This window comes from Cryptotermes secundus, unplaced genomic scaffold, assembly GCF_002891405.2.
Source record: "Cryptotermes secundus unplaced genomic scaffold, Csec_1.0 scaffold414, whole genome shotgun sequence".
NCBI lineage: Eukaryota > Metazoa > Arthropoda > Insecta > Blattodea > Kalotermitidae > Cryptotermes > Cryptotermes secundus.
Window position 1 is genome coordinate 49238 of NW_019743151.1, and position 15517 is coordinate 64754.

Sequence of the window (15517 nt, forward strand, 5' to 3'; positions counted from 1 at the left end):
ACAGTTAAAGCCCAGCCAGTTAACCTTGCTAAACTCTCCCCTACACAAAATCTCGCTTGTCCCGGCTCCCTTCCCCCACCCCTCCCACACCACTGCTTTCACTTGTTTTTGCAGTTCAGCCCCTTCCCTCTCTGCTCTAACGGTATATCCTCAGTCTGCTTTACCGTGTCCTACGGTGTTGTCGCTTGCAGATTTACTTATACTTTTTCTTCAACCCTGAAGATGGGGGCGATACGTTCCTCCGAAACGTCGGTTAACACCACATATACACGGTGCCAAATCCCAGAAGACTGCTTTCTTCATAGTCACCGCCGTGAAAGCCTCAAATCTTACTTAATTCAAATACACCAATACAGTGACACGATTCCACAGTAGAATTTTACACTCGAAGATTCCAGGTCATCTGTGCGATCTGTGCAATGTTGTGTGTTGTCTGTGGTCTCGGGTCAACTGGAACCTGATCCGTGAATATTACCAGTGCTCAATTTTACGAACGGGCCCGCCCTGGTATATGACAGAATTTGTATTTTAGTATTAATTGCTAAGTATATGTGACATATCAGTTAATACAGTGAGATTATCATTTACCGTTTTCAATTAAAGGTGTGTATACAAGGAAACAGCTAAATTATAAATACATTAATAATAGAAATGTTAATACCGGTGAAAATGTGGAGAGTGTGGCGTAACGGTTGTTTTGTAGCCTAAGAATACAAGTGATAAACAGTTTGCATATTCGTAAAATTCTTGCTGTAATGGGTTTACGGTGATTGAATAAGAGCGAGAGTAAATGTAATGTGAGAGCTGTTTAGTTACCAAGTCACGAGCTGCTTGGGGTATGCCTGTGCCATGTACGAAGGTTAATCAGGTCAACGTCCACGCGTGAACCTCGAATGTTTAATGCTTCTGTCAGGAATTACAGTGTTTAACATATCAGATGGGTATAGTAGTTTTGTTGAAACAAGCCCTTTGGTTTTATAAATTTATATGGTATTTTATCATGTCGTTTGTAATGCAAGCTTATGATGGAATGTTGCCAGCAGTTTTAGTTGTGGTCAGAACCATGGGCTGTATATTATGATGCTTTAATCATACAGGACATACTGTTCTGAAATCAGGATTTATTAATAATAAATGTTGTTTCGTTAAGAGACGGTTTTTTATGACGCAGGTTGGCGTCCTGCATTATCAAAATACTGTAATGCAGTCTGATGTGTGGCAGTAGGTTATCAGTTTAAAATGTGGTCAACAACTGTTATCAGGAATAATATCAAGTTTAAGGTGTTATCAAATTTTATGCCTATCTTGGACTTTATTTCCTTTCTGCATACATAAAACATTGCAGTTGGTTAGTCCTGCACGTAAATATGTAGGAAGGAACAGTTCATGTACTTCTTCGTAGAGAGAGATCACACTACTGATGTAAGTAGCATATATCTATTATTGATATTTAGTATAAGGTATGAATACCAAGTTTGATGTGATTACTGAATTATTTTCGGTGAAAGCTGTTAAAGCCACAACAGCTCTTAAGGGCTAGTGTGAAAGATTGTCAACACACTTAGGCATAAGCGGTCTTAGAAAACGTTAAGCTGTCTGATCGTTGACTGAAATTTGAGTAAAAAAAAAGGTAGGGCTTTTCAAGAGGATGCAAGATACCATGTGTGGCACATTTTCTAATTGGGAGATACTCTGCAAAACTATTTAAAATATGAACCACATGATGGGCACATTTATGAACTTGTGAATTACGTATGAGCGATATTTGAACTACAGACAGTTCACAGTTCATATTTGTATATTTGCTACAGCACAACTTACAGCTGTACCATATGACACCAGTGTTTGGTGGCTGAACTTTGGTGAAATTTTCAAGAGATTGTGAGATTTACAAGAAGAAATACTAATGATCTTGAACATGAAAGATAAAGATTTAATGTTCCCACAATTAAAATATTGTAACATGTTTGGAGTAGATACTTCCATGGCAACGCAATAACAGTGGTCCGCTGTGTAGACAATGCAGAAACAACAAACACGTTTCCCCAGAGATGAACAACAGAAGGCCGTTGAGTACCAACGGATGAGACGAAACACGTTACCGCCGTAATCTATAGAGATCGTTCCTGAAGCAACGGATTGCCGAACAAGTGGGATTGAACCTTGGTGAATGGTGCCTCGTATCCGGTCCGCAGAACACCTACATGAGTTGAGAGTAACAGAGCTACGACGACAGTTGAGATCTAGCCTCCATAGATGACAGTCGAAATCTAGCCTTCATACAAGACAGTTGGAACCCAATCGAGACGTCGCAGAAGCCACGTGGTACCACAAGTGATAATACTTGTATGGTGTATAAATGTGAGTGTCCAATAAAGATTCGCTGAATCCGAGACCCACGTGAATTTATTTGTCGCGTGACATACCAAACATGTGAAAATATAAAGATTGGAAAACTGATGTACCTGGTTGACATTTTGGAATAGCTTAACAACTTAAATGTGATTTTTCAGTGAAAAGGCCTACATATACACAAGTTATGTACATCATTGCAGGCTGTCAAAGCAGAACTACTAGGGGCGTTCGGTAAATAATGCCTCCTATTTTTTTGTGTTAATATGTAACATCTGAGATGGATGTTGGTGGTGTTGTAGTAAAGGTTGAACCTTCCTGTCAATCTACTCTTCGTTTGGTTGTCGTGCAACAGATAGTGACAACAGAGCAGTCTACCAAAATGGTGTCTGACATAGAAGTGTGTATGAAACACAGATGTGTTATTGAATTTCTCACTGCCGAACAAATTGTACCCACTGACATCCATCGACACTTGCTAAAGGTGTATGGAGACAATACAATGGAAGTCAGCACAGTGAGGTGGTGGGTAGTGCGTTTCAACAGTGGCGAAAGTGAAGTGCACGACAAGCCACGCCCTGGGCATCCCTGCTCAGCTGCCACTCCAGAGTCAGGCCAAAGAAGCAGACAACCTTTTGCTTGCAACACGATATTGCTAGACCCCATACAAGTTTGGCGACCACCGCGCACATCGCAAAGTTTGGCTGTACTGTCCTACCACATCCACCTTATAGCCCTGGCTTAGCACCTTCAGGCCAAAGAAGCAGACAACCTTTTGCTTGCAACACAATATTGCTAGACCCCATACAAGTTTGGCGACCACCGCGCACATCGCAAAGTTTGGCTGGACTGTCCTACCACATCCACCTTATAGCCCTGGCTTAGCACCTTCAGACTTCCATCTCTTTGGGCCTAAGAAAGATGGACTAAGTGGGCAACACTTTCCAGACAGTGATGCTGTCATTGCAGGTGTAAGAAAGTGGCTAGGCTCTGGTGGCGCAGACTTTTACGGGCACGGCATACAGGCTCTTGTTAATCGCTGGCAAAAGTGCATAATGAATGGTGGTGATTATGTGGAAAAATAACTGTAAGTAGCTGAAATCTTGCTCTATTTAACTGCATTATTATGCTTTCTGTATCTGTTGTAGTTTTCTTTAAAAAAATAGGAGGCACTATATACGGAACACTGTAATACTAAAGGAGAATAAATTTACACATTTTTATATTTTATGGAAAATATTTGCAGGTTGTAGTGTGGCCATTAAATACTGTAACATTCTTAGCTAATTTCATGAAGAATTCAGCAGGCAATTTAAAATTTTCCAGAAAGCAGAAAACTAAACTGAACTCTTTGACTTATCCATTCTCACTTGGTGCTGAGGAAGCTTCATACAGGACTAAAATAGATCATTTCTGTGAAGTGGGCAAATTATTTGGACTGTTATAAGATTATGGATACAGCATTTTCAAAGACTTTGGGAAGAAGAGAACAGTTTTTACATCAACATAGAACTGTGAACAAACATTTGCTTTAATGAAGTTGAACATACAGATTTAAGAGTACATATGAAGATAACTGTTTGGCTCTGGGCTTGTTTGTTGTAACTTCAGCATTTGAACCAAATACAGGAAAGCTTGACAGCATTTGTAAGCAACACCATCTTTAGCTTTAATTTCATGAGTAGTGGTAATGAAACCTACTGAGACCTGTCAATGCTGCAGATACTGTGTGACTCACACCCATCATCAAAATACTAAATGATGAACACCAGGCATGTATGAACCTCCCAAACATGTACAGCTAATTGAATTTGGTCAGAGTAGCTGCATTGTTTGTTGTAATAATTTGAGATACTTCCTCATATTTTTCCCAAGACTTAATGACATGTGGTTGTAAAAAATTATGATGATATGGCCCCAACTTGATATTTGCATATACTTCAAGTAGTAGTTACATGGACACTGTATGTTAAAAAAGAGATTAAAATATTGCAGTTGAGAAATACAAGGTTGAGTTTGAAGACCTTGAAAATAACTGTTCTAAATATGTTAGTAGTACGTCATTGTAAAGGGCGAGTTATTAGTCTTGAAATGAACATAAATGATGTGTGTCTGAATTAGGCCAGAAGTTATGCCAATTTTTCTAATACAGCTTATGTCAAAAAAAAATGTGCAAGCAGCATTAGATATCTGCTGCCTAAATTACAGTGGCCTGAAATAATAAATGTTAGCATGAATATGTGGGACTATAGCCTCACGAAAAATCAGAGGGCATCAGATTGGAAATGTCACCACTTTTCTCTGCTAATTTGATGTGGAGTGACCCTGGTAGAGAAGTGTTAGATGTGATAAGACATACAGAGATTGTTCAAGGCAAGGAATCTGGATCTCAAATAAGACTGTTAGAGTTTTATGCTTTGTGGCCCAAACTGTTGTGTTCCAGGTGGACTGGTACAGTATATTAACTGCCTTCACTTCATATCCCCCACCCCAAAAGAATTCTCTACTCAGAATCACTGAGGTTGTGTTAATGATTTATTATAGGTTAAATTATTGCAGTGCAGAATATTGTCACATGATTGGAGTGACTATAGACAGGGATTCGGTTGGTAATTGGATTTATTGAACCCTTACAGGTTGTAACTACAGGGTGCGTCAATGAATTGGGCGATTTTAAAAACGTTATGAATAGTAAACTGTTGCATTTATTTGGTTTTAACGCATATGAATACAGTGTAAACATAAAAGTATTTGGTTTTTCTCAGTTAACTCACTGAAAACAGAAGTCTGTTTCCCAAAAATAACATCCGATAGATGACCACCATTCTGCTTTAAGCCCTTGGTAAGTCTCTTCCTAAAGTCACTCATTACTCTTTGCAGCATCTCTATGGGAATTCATTCTGCTTCTTCCCGAATTTGATGTTTGAACTGGGTGGGGTGCTGGAGCTTTGAAAACTTGGGATTTCAGATACCCCCAGAGAAAAAAAAATCACATGTGGAAAGATCAGGTGACCTGGCTGGCCATAATATTTCCCAATATCTGGAGATAACATGGTTAAAAAACAGGTTATTCGCAACTGCCATGGAAGCTTGTGCGGTGTGGCACGTAGCCCTATCTTGCTGGAAAAACGTTTCTTCCTTAACTAGAAGATGAGAAAGTGCAGGAGCTAAGAAGCTCTCCAACATGTGAACGTAATGTGGTCCAGTCACAGTTACAGCCCTTTCCCACTCATCTTCAAAGAAGTACGGGCCAATAATTCCAAACTTATATATCGTGCACCATACTGCGGACTTTGGAACTGTGAAGTGGTCTCTCATAAATTTCTTTGGGGTTTGTGGCTGACCAGTAGCAGAAATTTTGCTTGTTATCAAACCACGACAAAAGGAAATGAGCTTCATTGCTCATCAAAGTTGTTAACAAAATCTTGGTTTTGAGTAATGAATTGCAAAAAAGGCTGGCAGAAATCAACTCTGTTTTCATAGTTGTGTTTGTGTAGTGCATGAATAATTTGAATTTTATAGGAGTAGAAGTGGAGATCTTTGTGCAAAATCCGTCGAACGCTGACTTTGGACAGCCCGAGTGATGTAGCGTGGCAATGCACAGACCGGCGTGGACTTCGTTCAGTGGCTTCTCTTACTGCCACTACATTCTCGGGTGTACGTGCTGTTTTTACGCTGCCACCTTTCTTCTTTAGTGTAGAACCAGTAGCCTCAAAGTTTTGAACCCAGGTCTTGATGGCATGGACAGATGGAACAGCATGATTGCGATGAATACAAAACTCTTCAAAATTCATGCTGAGCAATCACGAAACTGTCACCGTTTTTGTGAAATGCTTTCACAGCAAAAGCACGTTGTGCTCCAGTCCATGGCCCCATTGCAACTAAAACACTTTGAAGTAGGCTGCTGGGTGACAGTAGTGGCATCTTCCCCACTCCAACCAATCCATGAAAAAACACCGTTGCCAAATCGCCCAATTCATTGACTCACCCTGTAAAATGTCTGTGACAGTCTCACTTGAGTTACACACTCCAAAGATCACTGTAACTACAGCACACATAGTCTTCTCAGTTTGCAGTCTTCGCCAGTCATTGCGTGGTGATGGATCTGAACCATGGCCTCTGCTTCTGTGCTCACATTCTTACCAGCTGAAGACTGTCTCACAAATAACTCATTGCTTCATCTGTTCTGCTTATAACATCTTGGCACAGACTGCACAGAAAACACCATACCTCTGTTGCTCTTTCCATTTTTGCATTCCTCTCTGTTGGGATGCCCACGTGATTGCTTCTCAGCTATTGCCTAGCAGTGGCTATTGTATAACTGCTTGTCCCACAGTCATTGCCTAACAGTGGGTCTTCATGCCACAATATCATTAAAATCAGAGATATATATATATATATATATATTTGTTCCATTCAGTGTTTTGGCCTAGAATGCCGTAGTTTGCCAGATATTGCCAAAATACTACAGCCTGCTTAGGTGACATGACACTTCTTCCTGAGGGACTTCTATTATGACTGAGTTTTTTTTGGGGGGGGGGGGAGATGTGGTGTCTGTATCTTTCCAGGAACATACCTGAATATTACTCTGAAAGGGATTGTGGAGCCTTTCAAATTGTTAACCTCTCACCATATATTATCATCTTCCAATCCCTTTCAACACTGTGTAAGCTCTACAGTTGAATTAATATTAAATAACCTAAGAATTATAAAAGAAATGACAGGCAGTAGGTTTATTTTGTTGTCCTTAAACTTTGTGTGAATGTCATCCTTCATGCATTTAATTCCCTGCCTTCAATAGTATCAGTATGGTCATGAGAGAATTATAGAATAATAATTGTTAACACCGTTCAGTGTGATTCAATTTGTAGATATTTATTGCCTTTACATGTTTCCGCCAGCTGACTGTCTTCAGAAGACATAAGATCAACATGTTCAGGAACAACTATTACATAATTCGTAAAACATTCTTAAAAGTTTTTATATGAAGACTATTACAATTATTTGGGTTAAAAGTTTATTAATGTTTAATATGTAAGATCTTGAACATTTTAATTCAAATAATTGTAATACTTTTTATATAAAATCTTTTAAATATATATTACGAATTATATAATATTAGTTTCTGAACATGTTGGTCTGATGCCTTCTGAAGATGGTCAGCTGACCGAAACATGTACAGGCAATAAATATTCACAAATTGAATCACACTGGATGGTGTTAAGAGTTATTATTCTATAATTTAGTTTACTAGCTTGATGGATCAGAATGAATAAGAGTTAAGATTGTGACAGCTTTCACTGAGACAGGATCTATGAGTATATGAGTGTATGTTTTGCACAGAAATATGTCATTAAGATGCATAGTTAGCATTAATTTATAAGTCCTGCTTCTCCATATAGCTGGAAGCATTCGAAAGGAAATGTGTTATAGGTTCTTTCCAGAACCTGTTTAAAGTGTGTGTATAAATGACTAACCCAATTCACTGTTCATTCAATACATATCTGTGCTGTGTATTATCAAGATAAATAATTGTAATTGCTCATTTACATATACAGGGTGTCCCAGGAGGAATGGTCAAAACTTCGGGAGGGTGTTCCTTATGTTAAAGTATGCCGATATAACCCAAAACACCTATGGCCAAAGTTGAACGGTTACGGAGATAATGGCACGAGAAAAGTGTGGTCTTCTGGCGGGTCCACGCACTGTACCTGTCAAATGAGACGCCTTATCTATGTTTGTCCTTGAGTGCAGTGCTTCACACTAGCCGTAAACTCATGTGCTACGTATAGAGTATGTTGCGGCTGCGTTGTGAATGGTTGGTAATTGTGCGAAGTTGCTGAAATATCTTTTGTGTTTTCACACATTGAATATTGTGATATGCATTTTGTGTATGGATTTTGTGGTGGCAATGCACGTGCTGCTGTTGAAGAGTACCAAAGGCGTTTTCCCGATTGAAGGATTCCATCTTGAAGTGTATTTACGCGAATTCACCAGACAATGCGTGATACTGGTTCTCTTCGGAGTGTTTCTGTGCAGTCTGAAAGGGAGGATGTATGATTGATAAACACACGAGAGAACATTCTTGAGATGGTTCAGAGAAGTCCGTGTCTGTCCACTCGTAGAATGGCCTCTCGCATCGGCATATCACATATGCAGGTGTGGCGAACTTTACATAATGAAGAGTTGTATCCTTACCATGATCAAAGGGTACAACATCTGGAACCAGGTGACCATGCACAGCGTATGGATTTGTGCCACTGGATAAAAGCTCTTCCCGAACTGTTAAGCATCATTTTATTCAGTGATGAGGCGTCTTTTACCCTGGACGGTGTAAATAATTTACGAAATGTGCATACGTGGTCCCATAATAATCCACATGAGATAATGGAAACGATATTCCAAAAAGATTTTCCGTGAATGTACGTTTAATACAGTTATGTGGTCGGCTTATAGCGCAGTCAGCCATGTTACATCAGCGTTTGCCAGTCATGTGTCATGTATAGTGCTTGGAAACCCTAAGTACAATTATGACATGGCGAGCAAGTATTTTTTACTTCAATTTTATCGCTTCATGTCACTCACAAGTTAGTTTGATGTTACGTACATTATTAACATTACAGAAACCACATATTCCTGCCAGTTTTAATATGTATTTTGTAATCAACAAGTGTGTAACACCGGTCAGAGTTTCACACTTCTCTGGCCATTATCTCCGTAACCGTTCAACTTTGGACATAGGTATTTTGGGTTATATCAGCATACTTCAACATAAGAAATACCTTCCCGAATTTTGACCATTCCTCCTGGGACACCCTGTATAAGTATAAGGAAGTAACCTTCACAATTTTTCTGAGTATATGTATTTTATATTTCCAGTTGTGATCATGGCTGCAGTTAATGTTTATTCCACAAATGTGACTACAGATAACCTTAGTCGACATGATATGTTGGCATGGGTTAATGATTGTTTGGCATCAAACTTTACCAAGATCGAAGAACTGTGCACTGGTGCAGCATATTGTCAGTTTATGGATATGCTTTTCCCAGGCAAGTTATCCAGATTGTATCTGAAAACAGTGAATACATGTAGATGGCTGTTGTTGTCTGTAGACTATAACAAAGTATACTGACTATATGTGAATTGCTATAGGAAAACATTTAGGTATGCCACCCACAAAAAAATCAACTGTAGCTAGGTGTTCATTTGTACTGACTGAGTCAGTGACTCATTGATGACCTAGTAATCACAAGTGTGCCATGTGGTAGCTACTGGCCCAATTAAATGGCATGGTGTCCAAATACAGGAAGCAAATTCTGGTTATATTCTTGATTTTTTTTTGTTTTCCAAGATTTGTGCCATATAAACAACTGCTCCAATTAGCTGGAATCCACTGTATTCAATGTCATATCCAACAAATGTGTTTTCAGAATGGCAGTGGTTTGAATCCCGTGTGGCTAAATGGTGTTTAATATGTAGCTCCTTCTCACATAACCAGTTATCAAGAAGGAAATCACCCAGTCCATGACTGGAGAGTGTTGTCACTTGGTTAATGTAAACAGTGACTCACTGTGTTTGAATTCTTAAGGCAGATATCCTGTTCACAAAGTATTTTTGCTGCCTGTTATGAAGCATCAGTTTGTAAAGTGATTTTTGGAGTTATTGTTTATGCAGGGGCAAGTATTCATACTTGATGATGATTGTAAAAAAAGAAAGGTGTGTGTTTCATTTGCCAAAGGAGAAGGTGTCATGGGGCTGGTGTGTTATTTGTAGTTATGCTTGTAAAGTAATAATTGTTGTGTATAGTTCTGTAGGAAAATATGTGTCAGAAGAAGAATGGAGAAAAGTTGATTTGCCAGAGTTCCAAGACCTAACAACCAAAAATTCTGTGGGCCAAAGTGAAATGTGTAGTGATAAAGAGAAATAGAACATCGCTGATGAATGATGAATATGATAGGGTGGCGCAGAGTGTCTAGTCACAGATATAAAATGTGCATAAAATCTATAAGAAGATGCACAAAAGAATGCAGTGAAACAGAGGCATTTCATAATGACAGTAGCAGTGACAATAACAGTGAACCATTAGTTGTTCATGTGGATTTAAATGGAATGTGCTTATCATATTGTGTTTAATAAATCAGTATTGTACAAGTATATATTTAGTTCATCTCTTACAATACAGTAAGAGATGACGTGGTAGCAAAGTTGGTTGAGGCACAATGCTACAAGCCAGAAGGTTGTGGGATCAAATCCCAATGAGGTCATGGGATTTTTTTAAATTTACCTAATCGTTACAGCCACACTATGGCCCTGGGGTTGACTCACCCTCTAACAGAAATGAGTACCATGAATATTCTTGAAATATTTTTGGGGGGTAAAGGGCGGCTGGTGCGTAAGGCTGACAACCTTGCCGCTGTCTATGAGCTGATTGTCTAGAAAATGTGGGAACCACAACATCTCACAACCCTATGGCTGTCCACGGCCTGTTACAGGGATATCTTTACTTACTTTACTTACAGTACAGTGATATCTCCTTGTAGTGTGCAAGTGCCAACAACGCTGCTAACTCACCTTTGGCTCCTGTCAATTGTTCTGTGATTTGAATCCTTGTATAGTGTGCGTGTGCATGTGCATGCGTGAGGTGGGGCAGGGTGGTGGTGTGCATGCACTCACAGTGGAGGGATTATGGGGGTGATCATTTATTCCATCTCTCAAACATCACAGGGCAAAGAATACTTGTGTAACTCTTTGACAAGGCAGCAGAAGAGCAGCAAATTTAATTTTGTATTAGATTAGGTTTAAAACTTGAAACCACTCTTTTCATTATAGATGTGAGTCACAGATGACCCTGTATAAAGCTGCAATATTAATCATCACATGAAAAAAGTAATATAATAGAAAGGTGAAAAGGAAAGTGAACATGAAAAAGAGTAAACTTTCATGTTTTTTGTTTAAAGTTTACACATTTGTTTTTGCAGGTAGTGTTGTCATGAAGAGGATCAAGTTCAGAACTAATCTGGAACATGAGTACATTCAGAACTTCAAGATCCTTCAGGCAGCATTCAAGAAAATGTCTGTAGATAAGGTGAATATTAGTGAAATGTAAATGGTAAACATTGTGTTTCCCACTAATTTCAAGGAACCTCTTTCCAGCGTGAATTGTTGATTATCTATTATATGGAGGTGTGACACAGTTTATTAATATATTGTCATGTTCGGTTTTATGCATATTGAGATGAATATTTTTTAATTAGTGTTTTGTGCTGTCTTGTGGTCACAAGTTATTTTATTATTGCTAGTGGGGTGGGACTAAGTCCCTTGTACTGCGGCCACTTCTGGCCTGTTATATCAGCCCCAGATGATAGGTGAGGGTGATTGTGGAGCAATTGATGGAATGAAGATTGGCAGGAGAAACTGAAGTACTCGGAGAAAACCTGCCCCTGCGCCACTTTGTCCACCACAAATCCCACTTGACCAGACCCGGGATCGAACCCGGGCCGCCGTGTTGGGAAGCCAGCAACTAACCTGGTCACATGTCATACAGGATGTCCCAGGAGGAATTTGCCAGACTTCGGGAGGGTGTTTGTTATGTTAAAGTATGTTGATATAACCCAAAACACCTATGTCCAAAGTTGAACGCTTATAGAGATAATGGCCCAAGAAAAGTGTGGTCTTCTGATGGGTCCACGCACTGTACCTGTCAGCTGACAAGTCTTATCGATGTGTGTCCTTGAGTGTGGTGATAACGGCTCACACTAGCCGCATACACTCGCATACCAGAATGCACAGTCAGCCATGTTATGTCAGTGCTTGCAATTCCTATGTCATGTATAGTGCTTGGAACCCTAATGACAACTGTGACATGGCATGTGAGTTTTTTGTAGTTCAATTTAATGGTTTCATGTCGCTCACAAGTTAATTTGATGTTACGTACATTATTAACATTACCGAAACCACATATTCCTGGCAGTGTTGTGGCGCAATTTCAAGACTGAAAATAAAAAAAAAATTGCCTAAACGTTACGAAAAGCGTTTACAGCAATCAAGCTAGAATGGCGACACTTGGACAGGCGATTGAGGTCAGGAATGTTAGAGTCAGCAAGGGCGCGCAATCGCTCCACTTTAGAAGTGACATTGTAAACACTGGGAGACCGTGAACTTACAAAATGCAAGGAGGGCGGCACCTTGTTTTGTCCGCGACAAGTCGGATTTAGCCAATTAGAATATACCACTTTAGAACTTGAGGACGAAAGGAGGAGTTAACCTCCCTCTTTCGCCAACTGCAGTGCCAGCAAAATTAGTGTATAAAAATGGAAAGAAAAGTCAGTGGGGGATCTGATCTAAAAACGTAATAACCAGTTGTCAGCCGGAGGCTTTATTCGATGTGGGTCTTACAAGCGGAGGTGTTTAGCTTGCGTCTCTTATCTCAAGTAAGTCACGTTTACTCACATGAGCCATGCTGTTAAACTTTATGGTTGTTTGTAAAGTGTTATTTGATACATGTGAAATCATGTAACAAGTAATAGGCAAGGTTGCTAGGGGAGTAAATATGGTAGACATTAGATAGTGTGTTATGACTATTGATAAACACATACGTAGGCTGTAGATGTATGGGTTTAGGAGAAAAATATTTTAAGGGGAAGTTTTATGATAGAATAATGGCTAATTGTGAAATGAGTCAAAACAGTAAGGAGAAAGAGACAGACAGACTACACAGACACAGAAGTCCTACACCCCAGAAGGGGAGATCATGATGAAGCATAGCGTGGTGCGGTAAAGGCACTGTGTAAGTCCCGACAGAGTCAGTATTGTTAATATTGTAAATAGAATACAAATGAAAGTGTAAATAGATCAAGAACCTAGGGTAGGACAGAGATGGCGTGTCGAGTAATAGTAATGCAGAAAGTGACAGTCTCAAGCCTGCTGCTCCAGGCGAGAGACTAGAACGGAGTCAGAACTATCACACCCCGAGACCAAGTGTAAACCGACAGACGTCAGCATTCATTTATTGTAAATAACTGTGTAAATAGATCAGTGTACTTAGGGTAGGATGTACACAAGGAGTTTTGATTTACTTCCCCGAATCACCCCGTCCACAACCGATCCAAAGCGATCCTGACCCAAGCGAAGGCAGAACTGACCCCAGTCGACGGCGGCCGAATGCAGCGAACATCCTAACGGAAATTGTTGTGACGGACTAAAGTAGTAATATTTTCTCACCCCCTTTAGGTATAACAAAGTGATAGCAGAGGTGGGGATCTGCCAACGCAAGGTGGCTGACGTAGAGAAAGAGTAACTGTGTTTGACTCACCCCTTACATTGAAGCATTACGTATGACAACGGCGGTAGGTCGAGTCGACGAAGCGTTGACTGACGTAGCGAAGCGACTAGCCAAAGTGAAATGGCAGCCGTAATGAATTAGTAGTTGTATTTAACCCACCCCCATCACTTAGACATAATTGGCGACAGCGGTGAGGTACCCAATCGACCCGTCGCAGAGGTGTAATATATGGTGTGACAGTCGATAGGTAGAGGCGAGTCAGACCCGACACACCCGCTCTACGCCAATAATAAGATGGTGGCAGCTGTATGCAATGAAGGAAGTCCAGAACCAGGAGAATCCTAGCTGAGGGTAATCGAGGATTATTGTGTTAACCTCTTGCAGCATAAGATGTGGTGGCAAGGAGGGATACCTCCACGCCCCCTTGTCACAACGGCATAATAGGCAGTTTTAATATGTATTTGGTAATCAACATGTGTGTAACACCTGTCAAAGTTTCATGCTTCTCTGACCATTATCTCCTTAACCGTTCAACTTTGGACATAGGTGTTTTGGGTTATATCAGAATACTTTAACATAAGGAACGCCCTCCGAAGTCTGGCACATTCCTCCTGGAACATTCTGTATATTTAACTTCTATTATATGGGACATTTAAATTACACACAGTTAGCTGGAATGGTTTTCCATATAAATGTTCATTTCTGCAGTGGGTTATTAATGTAAGGTGTGTTTAATACATTTTTTAGGCTAGATCTTCAAGTGAAAAGTGCTTTGATGAGAGTCAATCCATTTGCCTGTCTATGAAGTTTTGAAACAACTAAATAGTGTATTGTATGTTCCTGTGCAATGACTTGTTTCACATGTTTTATTAATTTTTTCTTTTACAGTTGTAAATATTTGTTACTTTGTTTAGAGCATGATGCTGCAGTCCTTAAGATGGAACTGCATCGACAACTGTGGGTTCCAGGAAATGTATGACTGTCATTCACTCGATCAAGGGCTACATAACATAAACCCTTCTGTTGACAGTTGCTGCCTTTGTTAGCTGTTCATAGAATCAAGGCCTAGTGAAACAATTTATGTGGCTCATGTCTGTTAGCAAGCCTTCAATGAGAAAAGGGACTATACCCAGTTTCATCCTTTCTGATAAAATCACAGAAAATATTGTTTAATGCTTGCACTTTTTCATGTATATTCAGGATAGGAAATTGATAGGAATGATGGTAGTGAATATTTGAATCCCATTGTTTTTTAAGTTGGTGAGTTTATCTATGATTTATGTCTGAGTTTTGTGTATTATAATTTTATGGCATTGTGTCTTCCACTCAGCAGTTCAGTTTTATTCCTTGAGTAGCAGGTCTGTACACAGGAAGCAATTGTTTTTATTCCTTGAAAGGCAGGACATAACATTCGTTACGTCCTGTTACCAGAAGACACTATTTTCAGAGTAATGTGTGACGATTAATTTAATTCCTTCCAAGTGCATGCACTTCTAGAAGAAGATATAGCACAGACTGTTTTTGAGATGCTTGAGCCTGCTGCGAATCAGCTGAAGATGTAGATGTTCATCCTCCCCAGGGGCAGATAGACTACACATTATGGACTGATGATAATACACAATCTCAACCTTCAGCACCTGCAGTCCACAGGTTTGAAGGGGGTCCCACTGAATTAAGACAAAACAAAGCAGCACCTGTTACAAAAGACTACTCCATCATGCATTTTAATGCCTGAAATTATGTAACTGTTGGTAGAAGAGACCGATATTACCAACCCCCAGTCACGCTTAATGAAAGACATTCCCCACTGCCAGATATGACTATACAGGAAACGTGCTTGTTTTTACCAATTATTTTACAGATGAGGCATGGTCAGACAAACC

At 39.7% G+C, this 15517-nt stretch overlaps 1 protein-coding gene across 1 annotated transcript in view; it reads left to right on the forward strand.

Annotated features, from left to right (window-relative positions):
* The first annotated feature begins 463 nt into the window (after positions 1–463).
* The window catches only part of LOC111873862 (microtubule-associated protein RP/EB family member 1), a 45965-nt gene continuing 30911 nt past the window's right edge, over positions 464–15517 (forward strand). Inside the window, exons 1-3 of the mRNA XM_023868900.2 lie at positions 464–603; positions 9232–9402; positions 11332–11438. Of these exons, the coding sequence (XP_023724668.1) occupies positions 9240–9402; positions 11332–11438 (270 nt within the window). The 5' untranslated portion in view covers positions 464–603; positions 9232–9239. The remainder of the gene's footprint in view (positions 604–9231; positions 9403–11331; positions 11439–15517) is intronic.